The sequence below is a fragment of the Pipra filicauda genome, unplaced genomic scaffold (genome assembly GCF_003945595.2).
Source record: "Pipra filicauda isolate LSUMZ 115617 unplaced genomic scaffold, ASM394559v2 scaffold653_size182594_pilon, whole genome shotgun sequence".
Lineage (NCBI taxonomy): Eukaryota > Metazoa > Chordata > Aves > Passeriformes > Pipridae > Pipra > Pipra filicauda.
In genome coordinates this window covers 100,614-120,615 of record NW_024104813.1, presented here as the reverse complement: position 1 = coordinate 120,615, position 20,002 = coordinate 100,614, and the positions used below count along the sequence as shown (strand labels likewise).

Sequence of the window (20,002 nt, the reverse complement as noted above, 5' to 3'; positions counted from 1 at the left end):
TGTTGTCTTTATGATCAAAAATTCCCTAAGACTTCCTGAAAATTTATTCAGACCTGAAAGTTCCGTGAATATAAAGAAGAAAATATGCAAATCTCATTAACAATGTTTATTAAAATAGTATCAGTGCTTACCCTCTAATTTCAACAGCTGCTAAAATGGCAAGGTCAGCCTGATAGAATGCTACTGGGCTTAGATTGTCATACAGGTTGGAACTGCAGAGAAAATAAAAGGTAATTTATTAAATAAACAAAGTATTTAATAAAAAAAACCCCCACATGTTAAAATAATTCTCTGTAACATCATAACACGACTCGTGAGCACAACTGCTAAAAACTAAGGAGCAGAGTCAAGTAAGTGCTCACCTAAATGACACATCTGATTATTCTGTCTACCTAATCAAACAATTGCCTTTAGAAAGGCCTTCTTAAATCCCCTAATTATTCTTTGCTCCTGCTGTAATTAAAACATACATGCAACAGGGCTTTCCTCCTGACCTGTAATTACCTCACTCTTTTAGAGAGACTCGAGTTGCTCTGCTAGGAACTGTGCCAGCCTTGGAAATGGAGCTTTGTGAGTTTAAAGACAGCTGCCAAGGCCTTTGATCTATTTATACCATTAAAACAGAATGGCAGGTTTAAATTTATTTAACTCTCGTAGGTGAAAAATGCATCTGTGGATGAGAATAATTTAGTCACTACAGTATAAAAAAAAATGAAGCCCTAAAAAGGAAAAAAAAAATAAAAGCTTTTGGTTCAACGTGGGGAAAAAACAAAACAGCTGAATTTGTGCTGTCCACTAAGCAACATAAAACTGTGCTAGGTAAAGATACTCCCAATGATCATACCTCCAAATCTTAAACATCATCTCCAGAAGGTATAAATTCAGGTTTATAAATATCATATGAATATGACAGTGCTGTGCTTCTCTGATAATTAACACAAACACAACTCTTTTGCTCCATTTAATGGTCAGACTCTTTCATGCTGTCTGCTGTGATGGTTCACTGCATGCTGCTTCTGCACTGCCACTTCTGAGAGACTCTCACCCTCAAAATCTATAAAATGTGAAATTCTGGCTTGACATCAGAAGGAATTCAGAGTTCAAACCCCAGTTTTAAAAGAAGGCTGTAAACCCAAAGTCATTCTGTGGCACTGCAGGAGTGCCAAGGCAGCACAATGGTATGTGGGTACAAACGAGTTCTGTGTTTATTTTTCAAACAAATATGAGGCAAAGACCAGGGGATTAGTCCAGAGTGAACCTGAGTAGTTCACAGTCTATTTACTGTGCATGTTTTCCACCAGGTGAGGTACACAGAGATTTCCATACCTTCGGATTTGCAAGTCAAACTTCACAGAGGTGTCCATCTCGGACTGCTGGTGCACACTGAAACGCAGGCCAGCCAACAGCTGGAGAAAAACATCACCAGGGGTCAGTGGAAGCACCACAAAACACACAATAAACAGCTTCTTGATGCTCTTAATATTACAACAATAAATAATATTATTAATATGATGCTTGAGACTTGAGGCCATGAGAGAGCACACGTAGAACTGGCAAATAAAACCCGCTCAGTTCCTCAAGGCTGGACATGCACCTCCCTTTCTGCAGATCAAAGCCAAGGCATCACTGCCATAAAACAGAAAAGTAAGGGTTACATCATGCTCCTTGCCCTTGCTTCAGCCATTTTTACACATAGCTGAGCCTCCCTGTGTGTTGCAAAAACCACTGCAGTTTAAAGAACAGGACACACTTAAATGATTCCAAATTCATTCCCAAGGTTTGTACTAAGTCAGTGATTGATAGTTGCTTTAATATCTGTACCCTTCAGCTTGATATACTTCAAAAAACTTTGGAAACAATTCATCTATATTCATCTATACAAAACCTCCCTTGGAAGAAAAGTATCATCAAAGTGTTTATAATCGTGACGTATTGCATCATATCATCATAAAATCTGTCAGGTCCCACCGATAGTTTTTTAATTCTTCCAATATCAGCTACATTTGGTGGAATTGTAGAGGCCTCAACTAGACAAAACTCCCTCTCAGTCTTCACAAAATTAAGCAGAAGAGAGATGATCTAAGAGAAAGGTGTGCCATGAGCGAACTCTTTATTATATATTGAAAAATACATATCAGATAAATATAAAGACAAACTCATGAGGGACCAGAATTCATTAATTCCAGTATTTAATGAACTACTTATTTTGAGTTGCATCATAAAACTCATGACCACTCCTTTCAGCCTTTAATTTATCTGGAAAGTTGAAACCAGCTACCACTGTACTAACCAAACATGTGGGTAGCTAAATGCCAGCTAGATCAAATCTTAATTTCCTGTGAGTAAACATCCTGCCCAAACAATACTGTGATTAAGAGAAATGCCACCTGCCCTCCTGTTTGAGCCACCAGGCACCTGTGGGACCAACCCCCACCTTAGTTCCTGCTTTCATGGGATTTCCCAGGTCACAAACCACCAGGCGAGTCTCGTTCTCTGTTTTAAATGCACAGGACAGTCTGGCTAAAGCCTGCAAGAAACCAGAAAGAAATGTTAAGGAATATGATTTTTTACACCTGGACACCTGGATGAAATCTGGAGAGAAGTTTTAGATATTCTGCATTAATTTAAATGTAACTTCTCAGCCCTAAGTCAGTCAAGCACTAAAGTCAAATAAAATCTGAGTGTGAAAGCTTCCCTTAAGCCAAATGGTCTTGACACAAGATAGATCTCTTTCCAAGGTTATAAAAAGAGAAATTCCAATACTGTTATATTGGTTAGCAATTATGATTTCTCTGACATAAAGCATTTCTCCACATGATTCTTTATAACCTGTGTGAAGAACTTTGGCAGTTGGGCAAACTCTCAGTAGGAAAATAAAGATGGGAAGGCAACTGAATCTCCAATCTGATGCCAATTTGTGCCCCCAAAAAGGCGCGGAAGAACTGCTCAGAGACAGAATTTTCAGTCTATAAGCAGGAGGTATTTATTTACGGCCGGGGAGCGGCCGGGGAGCAGCCAAGTCGCCCTGGACAGCCTACTCCAACGAGAAAGCCTGCATTTGTGCTTAACTCTCTCTAATCCTTACATTGCTTTACTAAATTCACTTCTCAGGTGTTACCTGGCTTCAAATCCAAAGATTGGAAGGTAAAATAACATGAGTAGCAGAGATAAACTGGAGAACCAAACCAAAGCATGGCCCAGGACATAAGAAAAGCCAGGAAAAAGATTTTAATATTCTGTGTAGTCAGGATAACCCACGACTTTCCACACATTTAGGTGGAAGGAGGACAGTGATACCCAACATCACTTCTTGCCTCACAGCTGCCCAGCTCTTTACCCAGCACATGACAGGCTAAGTCTAAATTAAATTAAATGAACAAGGGCACTGTTCAGACCAAGACTTGTGGCAGATGAAACAGGATGATCCCAAGAAGCCAGCTGGAATTGTACCTCGTTGTTACGAACAACTCCGATGAAATCCGCTTGGGGCGGGACAACGACAAAGAGTTCTGCTTCATAGGCTCCTTCCCCTTGGTTCTGAGCACTGACAATGAGGGTCAAGGGGTTGTCATCACCAATGTAGATCTGCTTCTGGTCACTACAAAAACAGGGTAAAAATGAGCTCTGCGTTCACATTTTAAAGGCTACTGAAGTAGCTGAGCCTACAGAAACAAGAGACGTTCTGAAATCGCACCAGGAAATCAGAGAAATCTCGAGGCAGTACCTATGCTTCAGGAGCATCAGGAAAGCTCTACATTGTTTAAAAAAAAATCCCATATCTACAATCACAAAAATGGAGCAAATATTACATGCTGTTTTGTAAGAATCCTTTCTACAAAATTACAAATTACAGCAAACCACCGACGCCTTTCTGTAAGGAGGAACAAACAACTGTGGGCAGCTAAATCCCTGTGCACATTTGGAATTACATGCCCACTTTGAAGAGGTACAAGCACATATTTATAACAAAACTCAACTGCAGAATACAGTCAAGACCTCTGCAATGGGTTTGTTCCAGATACAAAGAGACTGTCTGTCCAAACAATGTATTTTCATTTCACCAGCTACAAGGAAACCTGACTGTAGCTGCACTGATGTACATACAATGTTTCTGAAGTGTTTGCATGAATGAATGTGTTGGGGAAGTATCCTATGTGTGCACATGCTATAGCACTGCACTAAGGGCATAAAAAAACAGGTTATGAGTAGAGATAAGACACTAAGAGTTGCTTTAGGGCATGCAAAGCACAGAATGCTCAGATTCATGAATTATCACTTAAAACTTGTTTCTTTTTTCCAGGTTTGAGAAAAGATATTAGCAATACCAGTGACTGGGGTTTTTTTATACATCTGACTAGAGAGCCTTGTTCTCCCTTTCCTGGATAGACACGTGAGTTTGTGATTTTATCTAGTATTAAACAACAGAACAGTGGTACAATGGAAGCCAACGCTGGGTCATTCTTGCTATGCATGTCCTGCTTAGCAAATGGACAAATAAACATTAGAGTGGAAGCCAGGTGGGAGTGAGGGGTATGCTCTCCCAGCATTACATGCTAAAGACTTTAGGTTGCAAAGCAGAAAATGGGTTTTCTTTAAAATATATAAGGATGAGTTTGGATAGAACACATTGAGGAGTCCTCCTTATTTCAACACATCCTTCAAACAAAAGTATTATAAGGTCTTGAGTTTTAGAATTCAAGCAGGGAAATTCCTTTTCCTTGTGGTATTTTTGTCGTGTATTTACCTTTCTACTGACACCTCCAGCTTTGGTTTGCAGATATTATCATCTCCACAGTCCAGCAGAATGTGTGCCTATGCAGAAATCAAAGGCATATTGTTGTAGTAATTCCTGCATCCGTTCCAACATACATTTCCAATAATATTGTTTCACCACCACAAGAAAAAAACATTCTGAATAGCTGGCTAGGAGATATTTTCATGTCATTAGTCTCAGAAGAGAACAAATGAGTACATAGAGGGCACTGTGCCTCATCCTACCCCGCTGCAATTCTAGGACTAGTGTCTACACCTTAACCATCTTTCCATACTTTGAATAATCTGTTCATATTGGAGTTGCTCCTCCACTATCCTCTTTACAATCAAGTGAAAAAAATTTGTGTAAAGGGCAGAAGTAGAAAAAACTATGTTTATTACCTTAAGAGAACTAGAGGGATAAACAGAATGTACATAGAGCAGCACAGTATGAGCAATGGATGAAACACTCCAAGCCTTCAAGATTAACACTTTCAGTACTACTCTAACTGCTGTTCTCCAGGAAACTGTTAAATAGGATGTGTGAAAAGGAAGTCCAGTGCTAAAAGAAATTTGATACAGAGAGAGATGAAAAAAACAACCAAAAAAAAAAAAAAATCAAAGAGAGCAGACCAAATTTACAATAACCATCAATATTTCCGTAATTCAAAGACCAAAGCCTAGATGTATATTTAGGTATCTTAATTTTTCAGAAGTCCTAAGGTAAACATGAGTTTTGAAGGCCAAGTTCTGTCACCACAGGCTGTGTGAGCAATATATACCTGTCTGCTCATATTAGCAGGGGTGAACTGGTTGAGGATAGGGTGCAATCCTGTTGCATCTGCAGCTGTTCTGTAATCCAGACGATATTCCATGAAGATAGTGATGGGAGTTAGCTTGTCTCTAAATTCAGATTCATCCTGAGGAAAAGCAATTTAACAGGACAATTAAAACATAGTAGGAACGAGGAGGCCAAAACAACACGAAAACTTCTGAGCTCTTTCCAAACTACAAAAATCTCCTATCAGGAAACCTGCAGCAAAATTCCTGTTTAACAAATGGAAAACTGGAGCATACAGGAATATTCAGTCACAGAACTCTAATAGCAAGGAAACCAAGGGCTACAACAATTCCACACTTTCCTGTCAGGCAAAATTCCATTGGCTTCCAAGATCCTCACTTTCGGACTTAGGATTTTTTTTCTATCCTAAAATCATTGCTTTGTGCTCTGGAGCTGCTGACTTTCATCTTGATAATTTCAAATCATCCTGTTTGTCAAATGTTGATCCTGCCTTTCAGATTAGTTACAAACCAGCTCTTAGCTTTATGTTAGATCAGTGTAAACTCTGCTTCGTTTCTGAGACCAATGGAAATTACTGACTGTGGAACAGCTCATTTCAGGATCTTACCTCAGAACACATCTTCTGTGGGCAGAAACCCATTGATTACATATAGTCTTCAACTGGTTTTGCATCCCATTTAAGGTAACTTCATGGAGGTCATGTATCTTTACTTTCTTTATGAAAATTTCAGGTGGAAATATGTTAAAGCTTTACTGACACTGAGACCTGAGAGGTCTAATTCCGTCTACATCCCACACACAAGGCAGGTGAAAGAAAGGTTTTACCTATCCTCCATGAATCCTTAATGATTACTAGTATTTTTATTGGCTTATTAGTGCTTTCTTGAGAGGAAAGTAAGTAGTGTTTATGTTTGATTTATAGGGACTCAGAGATACATCTCAGCTGCATATAACTTACATAGCTACACACAGTGTTTCTTCTATGGGGTTACACTTTTTAATTGTGTTAGTATCTGTGCACATTTGTGGGGACTAAAACAGAAAGACTGAGAAAAAGCAAGCTTAATATTTTAACTTTCTCTGTCTCCTCTGTTATTTGCTGGTCTTGGCTTTTTAGTTGCAGATCCATATTTTTCTTTATTTTTTTACCTCCAAAGTAGATGGACAACTTTTGGTTATTGAGTTTCATATTCCTTGGAAATCACAATTAATTTGGTGCTTAGATGATTCATTCAAGAAGTTTGTTAACATAATTCTGAATTAAAATTCCAATTCATTTAGGGACCAGGACCTCAGTCCCAGTAATATAAAGTTTCTCCATTTTTTTTTTTTTTTTTTTTTTTTAACAACTGACACAAGGAACTTGTAATAGACAGGGCATCAAAAACTATTTGCCTAAAAAAACCACAAATGGCTACTTACCCTCAAGAAGGCATCAAGTTCTTCGCAGTTCATTTTGCCCCCCTTTGTAATAGTCATGTTTTTAGAGTGGCTGGGCTGTTTGCTGTGGAGAAAGAGAGCTCTCCTTATAGCTCCTTTCTGTTTAAGTTTATCCAACAGCAGCTCCACTTGGAAATCTGTCCAAGGCAAAGTGTTTAGGTTAGGCATGTTTCATTCCATTAAACACAGTGCAGATTCCCATCAGGAATGGAGCTGAACACTGATTTCAGCTACAATGACAACCCAGTACTTGCCACTTTTAAAACTTCAAGTTCTTCCAGTGTAAAATCTGTTACTACATTAGTTCTCAAGCACTGTTGCTGTCCTCTGCTTTTTCCTTAAAATCTAGAAACATGGAAGAGCACTGACACATTTATAATTTATAATTGCTATAGCAATGCAAGAACAAAAGTCAAATCTTTCCCTCCCAGAAATCTTTAAAGCAATCTTGCATATAGCAATTATATATTTAAACTCTACTGCTAATCTAATTACTTCAAATATTTGATACAGATAATAAAATTCAAAATATGAGCTTTCTCAAATCACAGCACCTCTATATATGCCATACAGATAACAAGAAAAAGCTTTTAGAATCAGTAGACAAAACCTGATTGCAGCAGGCTGCCTGCCACTCTACAAAATCTCATGGAGACCACTAAAAAAACCTGTTGGAAACAATCTTTTCCTGATTCTGATCCAGACAATCTGATGAGAACAAGTCAGTGAAATCAATCTGAAGGTTATGATTTCAACAGAGATGGGAGAAGTCCCCTGTGGCTTGTCTGTATCTCCCAGGCCTAACAATACCTGAATATTCTTGTCTAAAACTCCCCTCAGTGAGAGTTACTCTCCAATCCGTAAAATACAAAGGGCTTTCCAACACTAGTTAACCACATGGTTGAACATATGCTTAAAGTATGACCAAATGCCACCAACTTCTACACAACCACAGCCAAAAAACCCTGCTGAAGACAGTCACATAGATGTACTCCTACCAAGGGGTAGGAGTGTGCTGGAAAGGGCAGCCAATTGTTTCAATAATGAAAATAACAGTGACCTGTGCTCATGTCTGCTAACAGTACACAAAGGCTTTAAAGTTTTGAAACAAGCAGAACTTACTGAGTGAGTTGGGGAGCTTTCCTTTGCCATCCGCTTTTAAGCAGAACTTGACTTTGAAGCTGTTTTGGAGGAAAAGAAAATACTTATTTCACGCACTTTTTCTCCTGTTTTCTTCTAAAATTCTTCACTGTTTATTTCTGTTCAAAGGTCTTACTTCGTATTGTCTGTTCTTTCAGAAAAAAAATCCGTGTCTGTCTTTTTCCTTATTAGCTGACTGGACTTCCTGAATCCTTTAAAACTGGAAGCTTACAAAAATAAAACCCAAGAAAGTCCCTCCCCTCAAAGGAAAACATAGACACCCTGCTTACCAAGAAACTTTTACATCTCCCAGTGAACAGGCTTTGTTTTCTGGGTTTAGAATGGTTGGATTGACTTCCAGAGCAGCATTTACTCTAATAACTGGTCTAGCCCTGCAAAGAAAACATCCTCTTGGAACAGCATTCAACACCACATTAGACAATACCCTCCCCATCGCATTGTGAAATATATACAAACACACAATATTTAGTGAAACCGCAAGAAAAACAAATAATCACTGAGCAGAGGAGGGAAAAGTGGGAAGCTTTTCTCTGCCCTTTCATTCCCATCAGTCAGAACATGGACAACTGTGTAAAGAGGAAGTCCTATCTCTTTCTAGCACTAACAAATAAGGTATTGTCCCAAAATGAGCAAATTTGGATGAGAACATTGGGATTTCAGTGTAATAACTAGCAGCACCCTGTATGTGTCAGAATCTAGGGAACTGTCACTCAGAAAGCCTTGAAGGCAGCTCATTTATATTTCCTCTTGACTATATTGATAATGATGAATTCTAGAGAGCAGACTGTAGGTATACTCAGTGAAAACAGCAGTATAACCTTTTTTTCACCTCCAGCGTTTTGGCATGGAGTGGGGCAGCAGAATTTCAGACTGAGCCTGCCTTCTTTTTTAGCTCAAGAACCCCCCGAGCTTTGCCTCTGCTTGCACTTGGGTAGAGGTACGGCAGGATCCTCACCTGTACAGAACAGCTGTGTCAACACCAAAGGCTCCAACAATCAAGTCTAGGAAGAAAGGAGACACATTATTACACATTACAATTTATTTTTTTAAAATCTGCTGTTTGTCAGAGGCGGGTCTGCTATTTGGGTTGAGTGATTTGCAAGGCATTTGGAGCAAAGGACCTGGATATCCATTTTTGTCCACGTCCGTGGCTCCTTTCAGCGAGTACCCAAAGCTGGGTGGCATCGTGCGAGCGGCCCACTGCCCTTCCAGAATCTGGGATGGCACTGCATTCAAACCACTTGCTCTTCCATTGTAGATATAGACAAGTCCTCTCTTGTCCTCTCCACCGTACGGTGCAGCCACTGCAATATCTGAAAACCAAGAGAAGAACCATCAGCGTCTCCAGGCTCAGAGCAGGGGAATATATTTCTGCTCACATCAGTCAATCCTTTCTGACTTTACAGTTTCAAGGTGTGTCAGGAGGGAGGAAATGCAACCAGCCTTTAAAACCCTCATCAACAACCCGTGTTTGTTTATTTTATTAACTGGATGCTGTTTTTTTCTAGAAAGTATAAACGTTTAACAAGAACCCGTCACAGACTGGAAGGGAGGGGAAGGAGGGAAAGAAATAGTTCTGCACCTCAATGACTGACTTGCAGCCAAATCTTATGGATTTGAGATGTTTGTGAGATTACTAAAACAACCAGAATGAGTAATTGTTGGTGCCAAACCACAAAACTAAGTGGGGCTATCTTCCCATTTCGTTAACATGCTCATGTTCCTCCAAAGGGTGTGACATTTTAATAATTCTGGAAAATTCAAATCATCCTAAACCAATGGTAAATATGAAATTCCAGTCTATCCTGATCATGGCTTGGCAATATGTTTTATGGAGAACTCCCAGTTAGTGCAATTATTCTATCTGTTAAAGCTTAATAAATTTAAGAGTACTCATTTTCCATGACTAAGAAACAGTAATAAACAAAATGTTAATTAGACTGTAAGGACAGCTTTAGAAGTGCAAATATAATGTACATTCAACAACCAAAAGTCAAAGACCAAACATGAAACACTATACAGAGTAATTTCATTTTTCCTTCCTCTTTACTTAAATTTGAGAAAGTTTGATGAAGAGAGTAAGGACTCAAAATTTACTGGTTTGTATTTTTGACTTATATTTACAAACTTTATGACACCAGTAAAAATTCCAATCTTACACCATACTGTGATGGAAAGTATTTTAATTAACACTCCCAAAGTGAGGCAGAGCAATAAACAAAACAAATAGACTAAATAACAGCAAAGTAATTAAAAAGAGGTAGCTTTTGCTATGATTTTCTAGCCTACAGTTTATTTCAGATTGAAGTATGATGGAAACATTTTTGGGATAACTTCATCAGGGCACTAGAGTTTTGGTTATCAGCTGTAACCTTTCCACTGTCTTCTGTAAACAGTTGCAGTGATATCACATCTTCACACTGATTCTGCATATTATTAGCAACTAAAAAGGTCCCTTCCAACTCCAACTATTCTATGACATTATGATTTCATAGAAAATAAATTAAGAGCCACCTGAGGATTTGAAATATCGGCCTATTGTAATTTTTGATCTTTCAGAAAATACTTATCTTGCAAGCAGAATGAAAAGAATGAGCATTTTTGGTGAAACTCAAATTCCTACAACTCTTAAGGCAACACTGGAGTATGATGTGTGTAACAAGGTGTTCTCCCTGGGACTCCTGGAAGTCTCCATCCCAAAACTACATGATTCTTGCCTGTTTCACTGCTCTGAATTCCTAAGTGAAAGTAGCAAGTTCCTAAAGTAACAAGAAGCACAAGCAATGAGTTTGAGAGTCCTCAGCTTCAGTTGTGTCAGACTCAGACTTCTCATCCAATTACTTGCTTGAGACACTCAGTTCTTGGGACAGAAATGAAATATTTTCACCAAACCTTTCCATTTTGAAATGGACTTGTCCCAGGAAAATCACTTTTATCAGAACATTTTTAACCAGCTCTCTGAAACAAAACCTTCCTTTCAGTCACCATTGTGTTCCTGGAGCAGAAAGTCAGCTTTAAGCAACAGAAACGGGAAAATTCTACTGCAGATGTCCTAACAAGTCAAAAAGGGGAGAGTTGAGTATTTCATCAAAGTTTCTGTTATAGTTGTCACTCAGAAAGCAATGAGCTGCCCAGTGTGACAGCTCAAGTCATCCATCTGCAGCTGCAGTGGCATAGTCTCTGCTCGATGCATCCATGGAACTCCTGTTCGCATTCCTGGGAGTAGCATACAAGCATCGAAAGGAGTCTAGACCTCGGTGTCCAACACCCAGCCGTGGCACAAATGCCGAGTGTTTGTGTGCAGAATCCACAGCCAGGGAGGGTGCTGGCTCTGAGCCCCCTACCAAGGGGAACCCCTGAGCAATCAGGGATGTCCTACCGTTGAAGCCGTCCTGGTCCAGGTCCCCCAGAGGGGCGATGGAGCTGCCGAACCGCGCGAAGATCTCGAAGCCGTTCAGCTTGGAGGTCTGGAACCCTCCAGAGGATCTCTGGAGGCAAATGGACACTTGGCCGACCTCCTGAAGCTTCCCATCTGAGCCTCGATCCATAAAAAGGGGGGCTCCAATAAACAGATCTGTAAAACTGGGCCAAAGAAGGACAAGGTTCTTCAGCGGCAGCATAAAACCTCATTTTTTTAAGCATCTGATTAACTCAGCACTGAAGTCAATACTAAGATCCAAATTAACTGTCTTTAAATTTCCACTGAAGGCAAATATTTATTGACAGAGTAAGCACAAATATATCAGAATTTAATGCATTTCAAGTATGTGAATGCACGTGTGTTGATATAAACCTGCAATTGTTAAAACAAATGCTGAGCGTTAGTAAGAGTGTTGTGCAGATACGTGCTAAACCAGTAATGAAGACAGAAATCTAGATTGTGGGAAAGACTTTTTAATAAAAGCATCTTTTTTTTTTCTTTCCAGAAACAAGTTGGGTGGCAGTGGTGAGAGGAGGGCACTTACTTGTCCCCGTCGATGTCTGTGGCAGCCACCGAATACCCAAAATAGGCAGCCATCTGAAAAACAAAATTCAAACCAAACTTGTGAGTTGCAGTGATACAAACACAAGTTTATACAAATTTGTATAGAAAATACCTCGGGGAGATGATAATATACACCACAACATTTTTTTGGTCTCCTTTCTCCTTGTATTTTCCTTTCTGTTTCTTACTCAGAAAGTAAACAGATCAGTTCCCTTCCCCATTCTCCCCTTTCACGATCCAGTCCTCTCTCCCAACTCTCAAAATAGGCAGCATTTCTTTTATTTAAAAATAAGGTTGGAATTCCTACAGATTATATAAAATTTTGCTTTGGCAATTAAGCCAATAACACAGAGAGTATCATATTATCTAGTCCCCTAAATACTGTCTCAACATAGGAACAGGCTCCAGGTCACCCACTACACTCAGTCAAGCTACACACCTGCTCTCCAGTGAAGTTGTACATGGAAGACATGTTCTTCCCATTGTAAATGGACACCTGCACATGAAAGAACACACATTAGAGCACACCAGCAATATTCACCTTTTGCACTTATTTTAAAGTTGAATGTTTCAAATTTCCTACCATTCCCAGAGTTCTCGCTGCTCTTGGGACTCCTGATACAAAGTCTGGAACATAAAGCAAAACACAGGTAACATTCAGGTCCCAAAGCACAGAGCAGCTCATTCCTAGTGCCTGATGCATTTTCCTGTGCATTGTATCATTTATTTGAAAGATCTGCCCAGCCTATTAATATGATTTTAAGCAAAGCAAGTGGTCTTACCTTCTATGCCATCACCATTGAAGTCTCCGACAGCCACCGAGTAACCTGAACAGACAAGAGGAGACTTTAAAAACCTCATCAAACCTTTCATCTCTCTCCATACTCTTCACAAGTCTCTGTGCACAGTCCTCCCTTCTTCTTCTTAAAATGCAATGGAATAAATATTGTGTCAAAGCAGCTTAGACTATGAACAGCTCCAGGAATTTGAGATCAGAACGTGAAAATGTTAAAATTATCATCCTGGGAATTGCCCTGGTCTATTCCTTGTTTTTTTCTGAACCTGGTTACACATCTATGAAGCTAAATTATGATGGCCCACTCCTCTATGGGACCCTCTTCATGGTTTTTCTTCCCAAACGTAATTATTTTCCATTTTTATTTTGTTTTGGTAGATTATTTAGAAGCAGCTGCTTTTCAAAAAAACAGGTATGTGACTAACTTCTCACATAAAAATCACACCTTGGCCATTCCCGTGTTCAGCCTGAATCAAAGAGCATGAAAAATCATGGAAATATTTCCATTTATTTTGTCATCAGGTGCTTTTTCAGTCAAGCCTGTGGCAAGACAACTAAGGTTCCATCATACATAAATTACTGCATTTTCAGGTATGTTGCTCTTCAGTTTTCTGTCCAATGCTGAGCTAATGGTGCTGCGATTGAAACTGAAATATGAACAGTGCCAGGGAGTTTTCCAGGTACACCTGAGTGTTCCTGTTTCCCACTACCCACCCAAGTAGCTGTCATCAAAAGCAGCACTGGCAGGTCTGGTTGCCAGCTGGTCATCATACTTGGTGCTGTAGACCTTGGAGTCGTATTTAGCCACAATCTCCGTCACTCGATCAGAAATAAGCTGGCCTAAAGAGAGAGAAAACAGCTTAAAACCACAAACAGAAGGTGTGACCTCAGCCAGTAAAGTTACAGGACTCATTTACAGGATGCTGCCTTCTAAAGCAACAACTCTTCCACAACACTGCAGCAGCACCAGGAGGGGTATAAGAGGAACTTTGCATCCCACCTCAAAAAAAAGTATGCACATATTGACAAAGAAAAGCTCTCACTGAAAATAGAAGCTACTCCTACATATAAGGCAGGACTTAAATGGGAACGCTCAGTTATCATATGCTGATGGCATCACAGAACTGAGTCATTGCTCCCAAACCCCATAACACAAGAGCTTATTTTGGCAGACAGGAGGCCGAGAAGATGACCACAAATGAGGAGAGCACAGTGCATTCCCACATCCTCCATTCTCACTTCACTAGCCACTAGGTGGTGACTGCACTACGTTCTTTACTCTGAATTTAAAATAAAACTTGAATCATCACAAAAAAATTCTCAGAATAACACTTACTTCACATACATATTCGAACATATAACGAAGCATAGGGAAAACTACTCCTCCAGCACCTCAGAATGTGGAATAAAAGTTTAGGATGAAAAATCTAGTTTTTAGGAGTACAGTATTGTCTTCTATTCAGAGCCAAGATTGTTCTTTTCTGGAAGCAGTATGAGAGAATAAGGTTGTTTTGGCAGATGAGGGGTCACTTCAGCCAAAAATGGGCCATAATCTATATTGTATTGTAGCTGCAGTTTTAGCTTCAATCATTCCATTCTGTTCAGAATTTAAAGCACAGGACTAGAACAAGCCTCCTGTGCTGCTGCATCTAAGTGTAGGCTGGTTTGATACAGAAAGTCTATTAATAAACGTTGGTATTTACATTAAAAGCAGGCAGCAGAGTGTGGCAGCCGTGTCCTGATTGCAGCAGCTCCCTCTTTGGAGTGGAGAGCTGTAGCTAAAGGCTCAATTATCCTGCAAATACTGACCAAGTCCACATTTGGAAAGTGTACAGGTAATGCTCTGTGCAAGAAGTGCAGGGAAAGGCAGAACGTGCCCCGTGGCACAAACCAACTGATAGCAACACAAAACATCTCTGCTGTCAGAGGAAAATAATGCAGTTCTCTTTGCAGGGGACATTTCCCCTTGAAAATAATGCAGTTCTCTTTGGAGGGGACATTTGTCCTTGAAAATGCACACTTTGTATGTGTATGTCAGAAATTACAAAGCGTGTAGGTTTTGAAGCAAAATATCCTAAATGAAACTCATCCTGCTGATGGAAACAAATCCTACCTTCCTGGGAAAATGCCTTTAAAATTATCACAGAGTTACTTAAAAGACAAAGGACATCTACACAATTATCAGTTCAGATTTAATCTGTGGTTGCCCTGATTATTCAGGAGATATTCTGAAGGATGAAGGAACGTATTTCTGTTAGTTTTCTTACTGGCAAAGACCCTGATAGTGATTGGAAGAGTGTGGATAAAAATGACTAAGAGAACAAAAAGAAAAATCAGAGATCAGCTTCTCTGTGATTTAAATAATATATCTCACCTTGCCAGTAAAAACTTCCGGGTCCTCCAAGCAGCACCCTGTCTCCCTTGGAAGGGAAGGGGAGAAAAAAACAAAAAGACAGAAAACAAAAATTAGAAACACATTAAGCACATCTAAAATCAAGAGAACATGTCTTATGTTTATGGGAAGTAATCCCATGCTTCTACATCACTGTAGCTTCACTGAACCCCAGTACATTTTACTTTTTGAAGGAGTGATTAATTACAAATGCATCTTGCAAACTGGTAAGATAACAAACTATCTGCCTTCAGTGACTTGTGGCTCTGTTTCATCCATTTAAAATTCTAGGCAGAATTATGCTTTTGTTATGAGAGACCCCTCTTACTACATAAATCTAAGGCAACAGGAATACAGTTAGGAGAAAAATTTAGGACTGCTACATGACAACCATAACATGTTTTTAGGTCAGCACCCAAAACTAGTTTCATCTTCTGCCTCTGCCACTTTTCTTAACTTATGATTAGTAAAGTTTAACCTAGAATAACTGTGACCTAATTCCCCCATTCCATATTCCTTGGCCCAACTGCAATCCACAAGCCATTTTATGAAACTTAACCACGTTAGCTATCCCAGTGTTGGGAACTTGCTCTGTAAGTATTGGATTAGGCCACAGGCTTTGCTAAATAATTAAAGTACTTATTCAGATTTTAATCCTAAAATGTCTCATATTCACCACTCGGAAAAATCTAGGTCAGAGATTTGGAGATACCTCAGAGCCAGGCTTGCCCACTCAGTGAGGGTTTGGGGTTAGAGCCTGAGGTTGGTTTTAACTGGGGCTGGAGTCTGCACAGTAGCCCTGAGGGGTGTGTGTAAAATAATTCAAACACTTACAGTCCTATCCTGCATTTTGCAGTTTCCTCTGGAGGAAAAACAAGAGTGGTCTTGGGCAAAGAGCGAAGGGACAAGACCTAATCATAAGATGTGAATTACCAAAAAAACAGTCACATCACAAGTAGGACTTGCATGGTCTTGACATGTCCAGACTGTGCTAAACAACTTCACTGTACAACAAGAAAACTACAGTAAGTTCTCAGATCTGTGCACAGTTTTGTTGTGCTTGGATTTAAGAAGTAATCATGAATTTAAGAACAATAAAAAAGAACTCTAAAAGGCAGGGAGAACACGAAAGGAGAAGAAACTTAAGTGCACTTCTGCTGGCTGATGAGAAAAACAAACATGACCCACAAGAACATTGTTTACCTAACTTCCCTAAGTTATTATTCCTGAAGAAGTAACACTACTGTGCACCAATCCCTTCAAAGCACATGTCTCAAAAATCCTGACTACTGCAGCTCCAGCAGAGCTTCATGGAAGGAAGCTGGAAAAGCAGATTATTTGCTCGGGATGTGATTCCTACAGGAGGTGAAAGTGTGCTGCTGTGAAAATACAGGCAGAAACAGGTTTAGAACAGCTGTTTGAGTGGTTTGAAGCTATTTTTGTTCTATTTACAGATTTTGGTTGGTTGTGGGGTTTTTACATTTGGCTTCATAATAGCTGGGCTTGTCAGTACTCTGCATCAGGGGTGTTTTGTCTGCTGACCCACAGGAACTGAGAAAGAACCACATACCTTTGTAAAGTCAATACTAAATCCACCTTGACAAAATCCCTGCCCATCTGCATCAATAGTTGCTGACAAAAAAAAAAAAAGGACAGAAAAGAAAGAGGAGAAAAATAAATAAGTATTATCAGTACTAGATCAGATGATTCTGTGGATGCTTTTCTTCCTAAGTAAACTTTCTCTCCTGAACTTGAACCTTGGAATACTTTACTCCTAAATCAGTATGTTGTCTTTATCAACAGTTCACAACCAAATGCTGTAACAACTTCAGGTCTGGCTACCTGTAACACTAACGTGTTCCAGCCTGCCGCAGTCAAAGTGAACAGCAACTCCATATTCCTTTTCCATTTCATCTTCAAAATTTAGGGGGAAAAATATTTGCAATTTATATTCAGGAAATAAGGTATATGGAAAACAGGGAACAAGCTTTTCTTTTGGTATGGAATAAAAATCTGAATTGGCTTAAAACAAAAAAGGCATACCTGGCTGAAAAAAATATCTCTCTACTGAGACTCATCCCAGCAAGAATTGTTATGACTGAGTTAATCTTAGGATTATACAGCTCTAGAGTAGAAATGTTGAGATCCCCTTAACTGAAAGTGTGACTACTGAACTAGCATGATTTAATTTAATATATGTTTATTTAACTTTTTGTTATGTTGGACCACACTGGATTTTATTCCTGCAGTTAAAAAATGACTTTCAGCAAATAAAAAGACAATCCTAGCTTCAACATTCAACTTTTAGACTTTTGTATTTTAAAAAAGGCTCTAAGCCTCTGAATAATATACCAACCCAACTAGAAGACACGGATGCAAAGCACTTGGAAAATAAGACTCAAAATGTTCAACAGTTAATATAATTAAAACAATGCATCACTATCTGTGTATGTGTACACACAGTTCAGAAACTACTTGTGCAAAACCTTGTCTTCTAAAATGAGCTTACACTTGAAAGTACTTGAGTGACAATATAATACTTGAGCTTCATAAAATTTTAGGGTTGGTCTCTGAAAAAGCACTTGTTACATAATTTTTCTTGAATGATTACTACAGAACTGGCGCCTTCGAAACCAGAAGTCCTCAATTCCAACGACACTTGGATTTAGGATGTTCCCCCTAGAAGAAAGCACCTTGAACACCAACTGAAGGAGGATTCAGGTGTCTGGGTCTAGCTTAGGTTTTGTTCTAATTGCTACACGTGGAAGGGGGCAATAACTCTAAAACTTTAAAGTGTACACGAAATATGACACAGGAATTCCAAACAGAAAAGAAACACAGGTGCTCTGGGCTTACTTGACCTGCAGGGAGCATATTCCACGAATTTCGACCCAGCAAGCAGGTAACAAGTTCCTACAGGCTCTCTCTCTTGTTTTGTTTCAGTTCTCCAGTGGTACAGTGGGGCACAGGCCTAGGGAAGAACACAGAGCAATGAGGAAACAAACTCCCTTTCCAGATGCAGTGGGGTATAGAATTCCAATTTTCTATGGAACAGCAACAAAAAAAAAAAAAAAGTTTGAGAGATGTATCATGTGTTGTTAGAGGAGATTTATACCTTCAGCACTGGGGCACCAGTATCACCAGTTTGTACTTTGTAAATAGACAATTTACATCAGGAATTTCAGAAATAATATTTTGAAAAGAGTGCATTGAGAATCTATAACACATTCTAACTTCATCAAATTAACTCTACTACTTTCCTTAAAACAAGACAAAAATGCTACAGCCTTTGTTTATAAAGAGTTAAGCAAAGCCTAGCTAAGAAATCCTGAAAAAAAGACAAGTCATGCTGATTAGTGTGATTTTGTTTAAATTCTAAGTTATCTTTTCACATTTTTTCCACTACAGTATCTCTGTACTGAGGCACCGAAAGGGCACTGAAAACCCACCAGAATTTTATCATTTTGGGATCTCACAGAGGCTCCAAACCACTGATGAGACTTAAATTCCAGTGGATCATCGGGAGCGAAATCTCTGTTACCTACAAAAAAAAAAATAAAAAAGAAACATAATTTCACAGGAAACCACACAAAAAAAGGAAAAAAAAGAAACCCAACCAAACAACCAAACCCTAAGTCATTGGTTTTGACATATACAGTGAAAATCAGAAAGCAGTAGCATTGGAGGATAACTTTGATGGAGAAAGTTTTTATCAAGGATTTATCATTCTTTTTTACATCTAGGGCCAAATGCAGCCATTTTTACATGTGAAGCCTTAGTGCAAGGCTGGTTTGTTACAAGAGCAGAAAGTTTAAAGCGTGTTTGAGAGCGACACAGTAAATACCTCATACTTGAGACAACATCTGACTTCCAAGCAGATGACAGCACTGCTCCAGCAGTGCCAAAGCCCAGTCAGGACTAACACTTCTAGAAGAAATATTGCCCCCAAGGAATCATGTGAGCTCTGACTTTGGTTGGAACAGGGACTGAGATTCTTCCCCTATTCTGGTGACATCTCGACTCTGGATGTCACTGCAGTGCACAGAGCACAGCAACTTCAATCATCCAGTGTTTCTTGTGTACTTTCATCAGAAAACTGATGGCAGCTTTGACAGCCTGATGAGAAAATGACTGTAACACTCTGAAAAACATATCTTAGAGGTCCCCTAAACCACTGGGTTCCAGAGCCTGAAGCTACAGGAACAGATGAGATCAACAGCCATAAGTCACTCCCAGATTGCCAGGGGGATCCCCAGACCCAAGCCCACGATGAATCAGAGACCTGTGACCACTGAATCCAAATTTCCTTGCTGGTTTTACACCTTGTAAAGAATGTTTTGTCTCCAGAGATTGTGTTACTTCCTTTAGGAAAATCCCATGAGAAAGACAAAAGAGATTCTAATCCGCCGACTCAGCCAAAACAAGCAAATATCTGGACTATTTTTGCTCTCAGGTTAGAACCAGGCAGAAATCACTGCCAAGGGTGTTGCAACCAGAGAACTATTGCGGGTTTTTTTTTCTAATTTCATCAAAGGTGATTAAAAACCCCATTTCCTTCTGTTGCCCTCCCTCCATTCTTACTGGACTGGTGTTAAAGACACGAAGGGTCTGATGGATTGGCACATCTGCACAGATTTCTGCACCTTGAACATTTACACTCTCACCCTTGCACAG

The 20,002-nt window shown here is 39.4% G+C and overlaps 1 protein-coding gene across 1 annotated transcript in view; it reads right to left on the bottom strand.

Annotated features, from left to right (window-relative positions):
• Positions 1–20,002, bottom strand: part of ITGAV (integrin subunit alpha V) — a 44,669-nt gene that overhangs the window by 10,760 nt on the left and 13,907 nt on the right. Inside the window, exons 3-23 of the mRNA XM_027721052.2 lie at positions 18,778–18,869; positions 18,185–18,299; positions 16,899–16,960; positions 15,311–15,356; positions 13,651–13,776; positions 12,923–12,967; positions 12,724–12,767; positions 12,580–12,636; positions 12,121–12,173; positions 11,535–11,737; positions 9,277–9,468; positions 9,111–9,156; positions 8,425–8,526; positions 8,117–8,175; positions 6,977–7,131; positions 5,535–5,672; positions 4,745–4,812; positions 3,451–3,598; positions 2,435–2,527; positions 1,327–1,406; positions 132–212 (exon numbers count right to left, since the gene is read on the bottom strand). Of these exons, the coding sequence (XP_027576853.1) occupies positions 132–212; positions 1,327–1,406; positions 2,435–2,527; positions 3,451–3,598; positions 4,745–4,812; positions 5,535–5,672; positions 6,977–7,131; positions 8,117–8,175; positions 8,425–8,526; positions 9,111–9,156; positions 9,277–9,468; positions 11,535–11,737; positions 12,121–12,173; positions 12,580–12,636; positions 12,724–12,767; positions 12,923–12,967; positions 13,651–13,776; positions 15,311–15,356; positions 16,899–16,960; positions 18,185–18,299; positions 18,778–18,869 (2,005 nt within the window). The remainder of the gene's footprint in view (positions 1–131; positions 213–1,326; positions 1,407–2,434; positions 2,528–3,450; positions 3,599–4,744; positions 4,813–5,534; positions 5,673–6,976; positions 7,132–8,116; positions 8,176–8,424; positions 8,527–9,110; positions 9,157–9,276; positions 9,469–11,534; positions 11,738–12,120; positions 12,174–12,579; positions 12,637–12,723; positions 12,768–12,922; positions 12,968–13,650; positions 13,777–15,310; positions 15,357–16,898; positions 16,961–18,184; positions 18,300–18,777; positions 18,870–20,002) is intronic.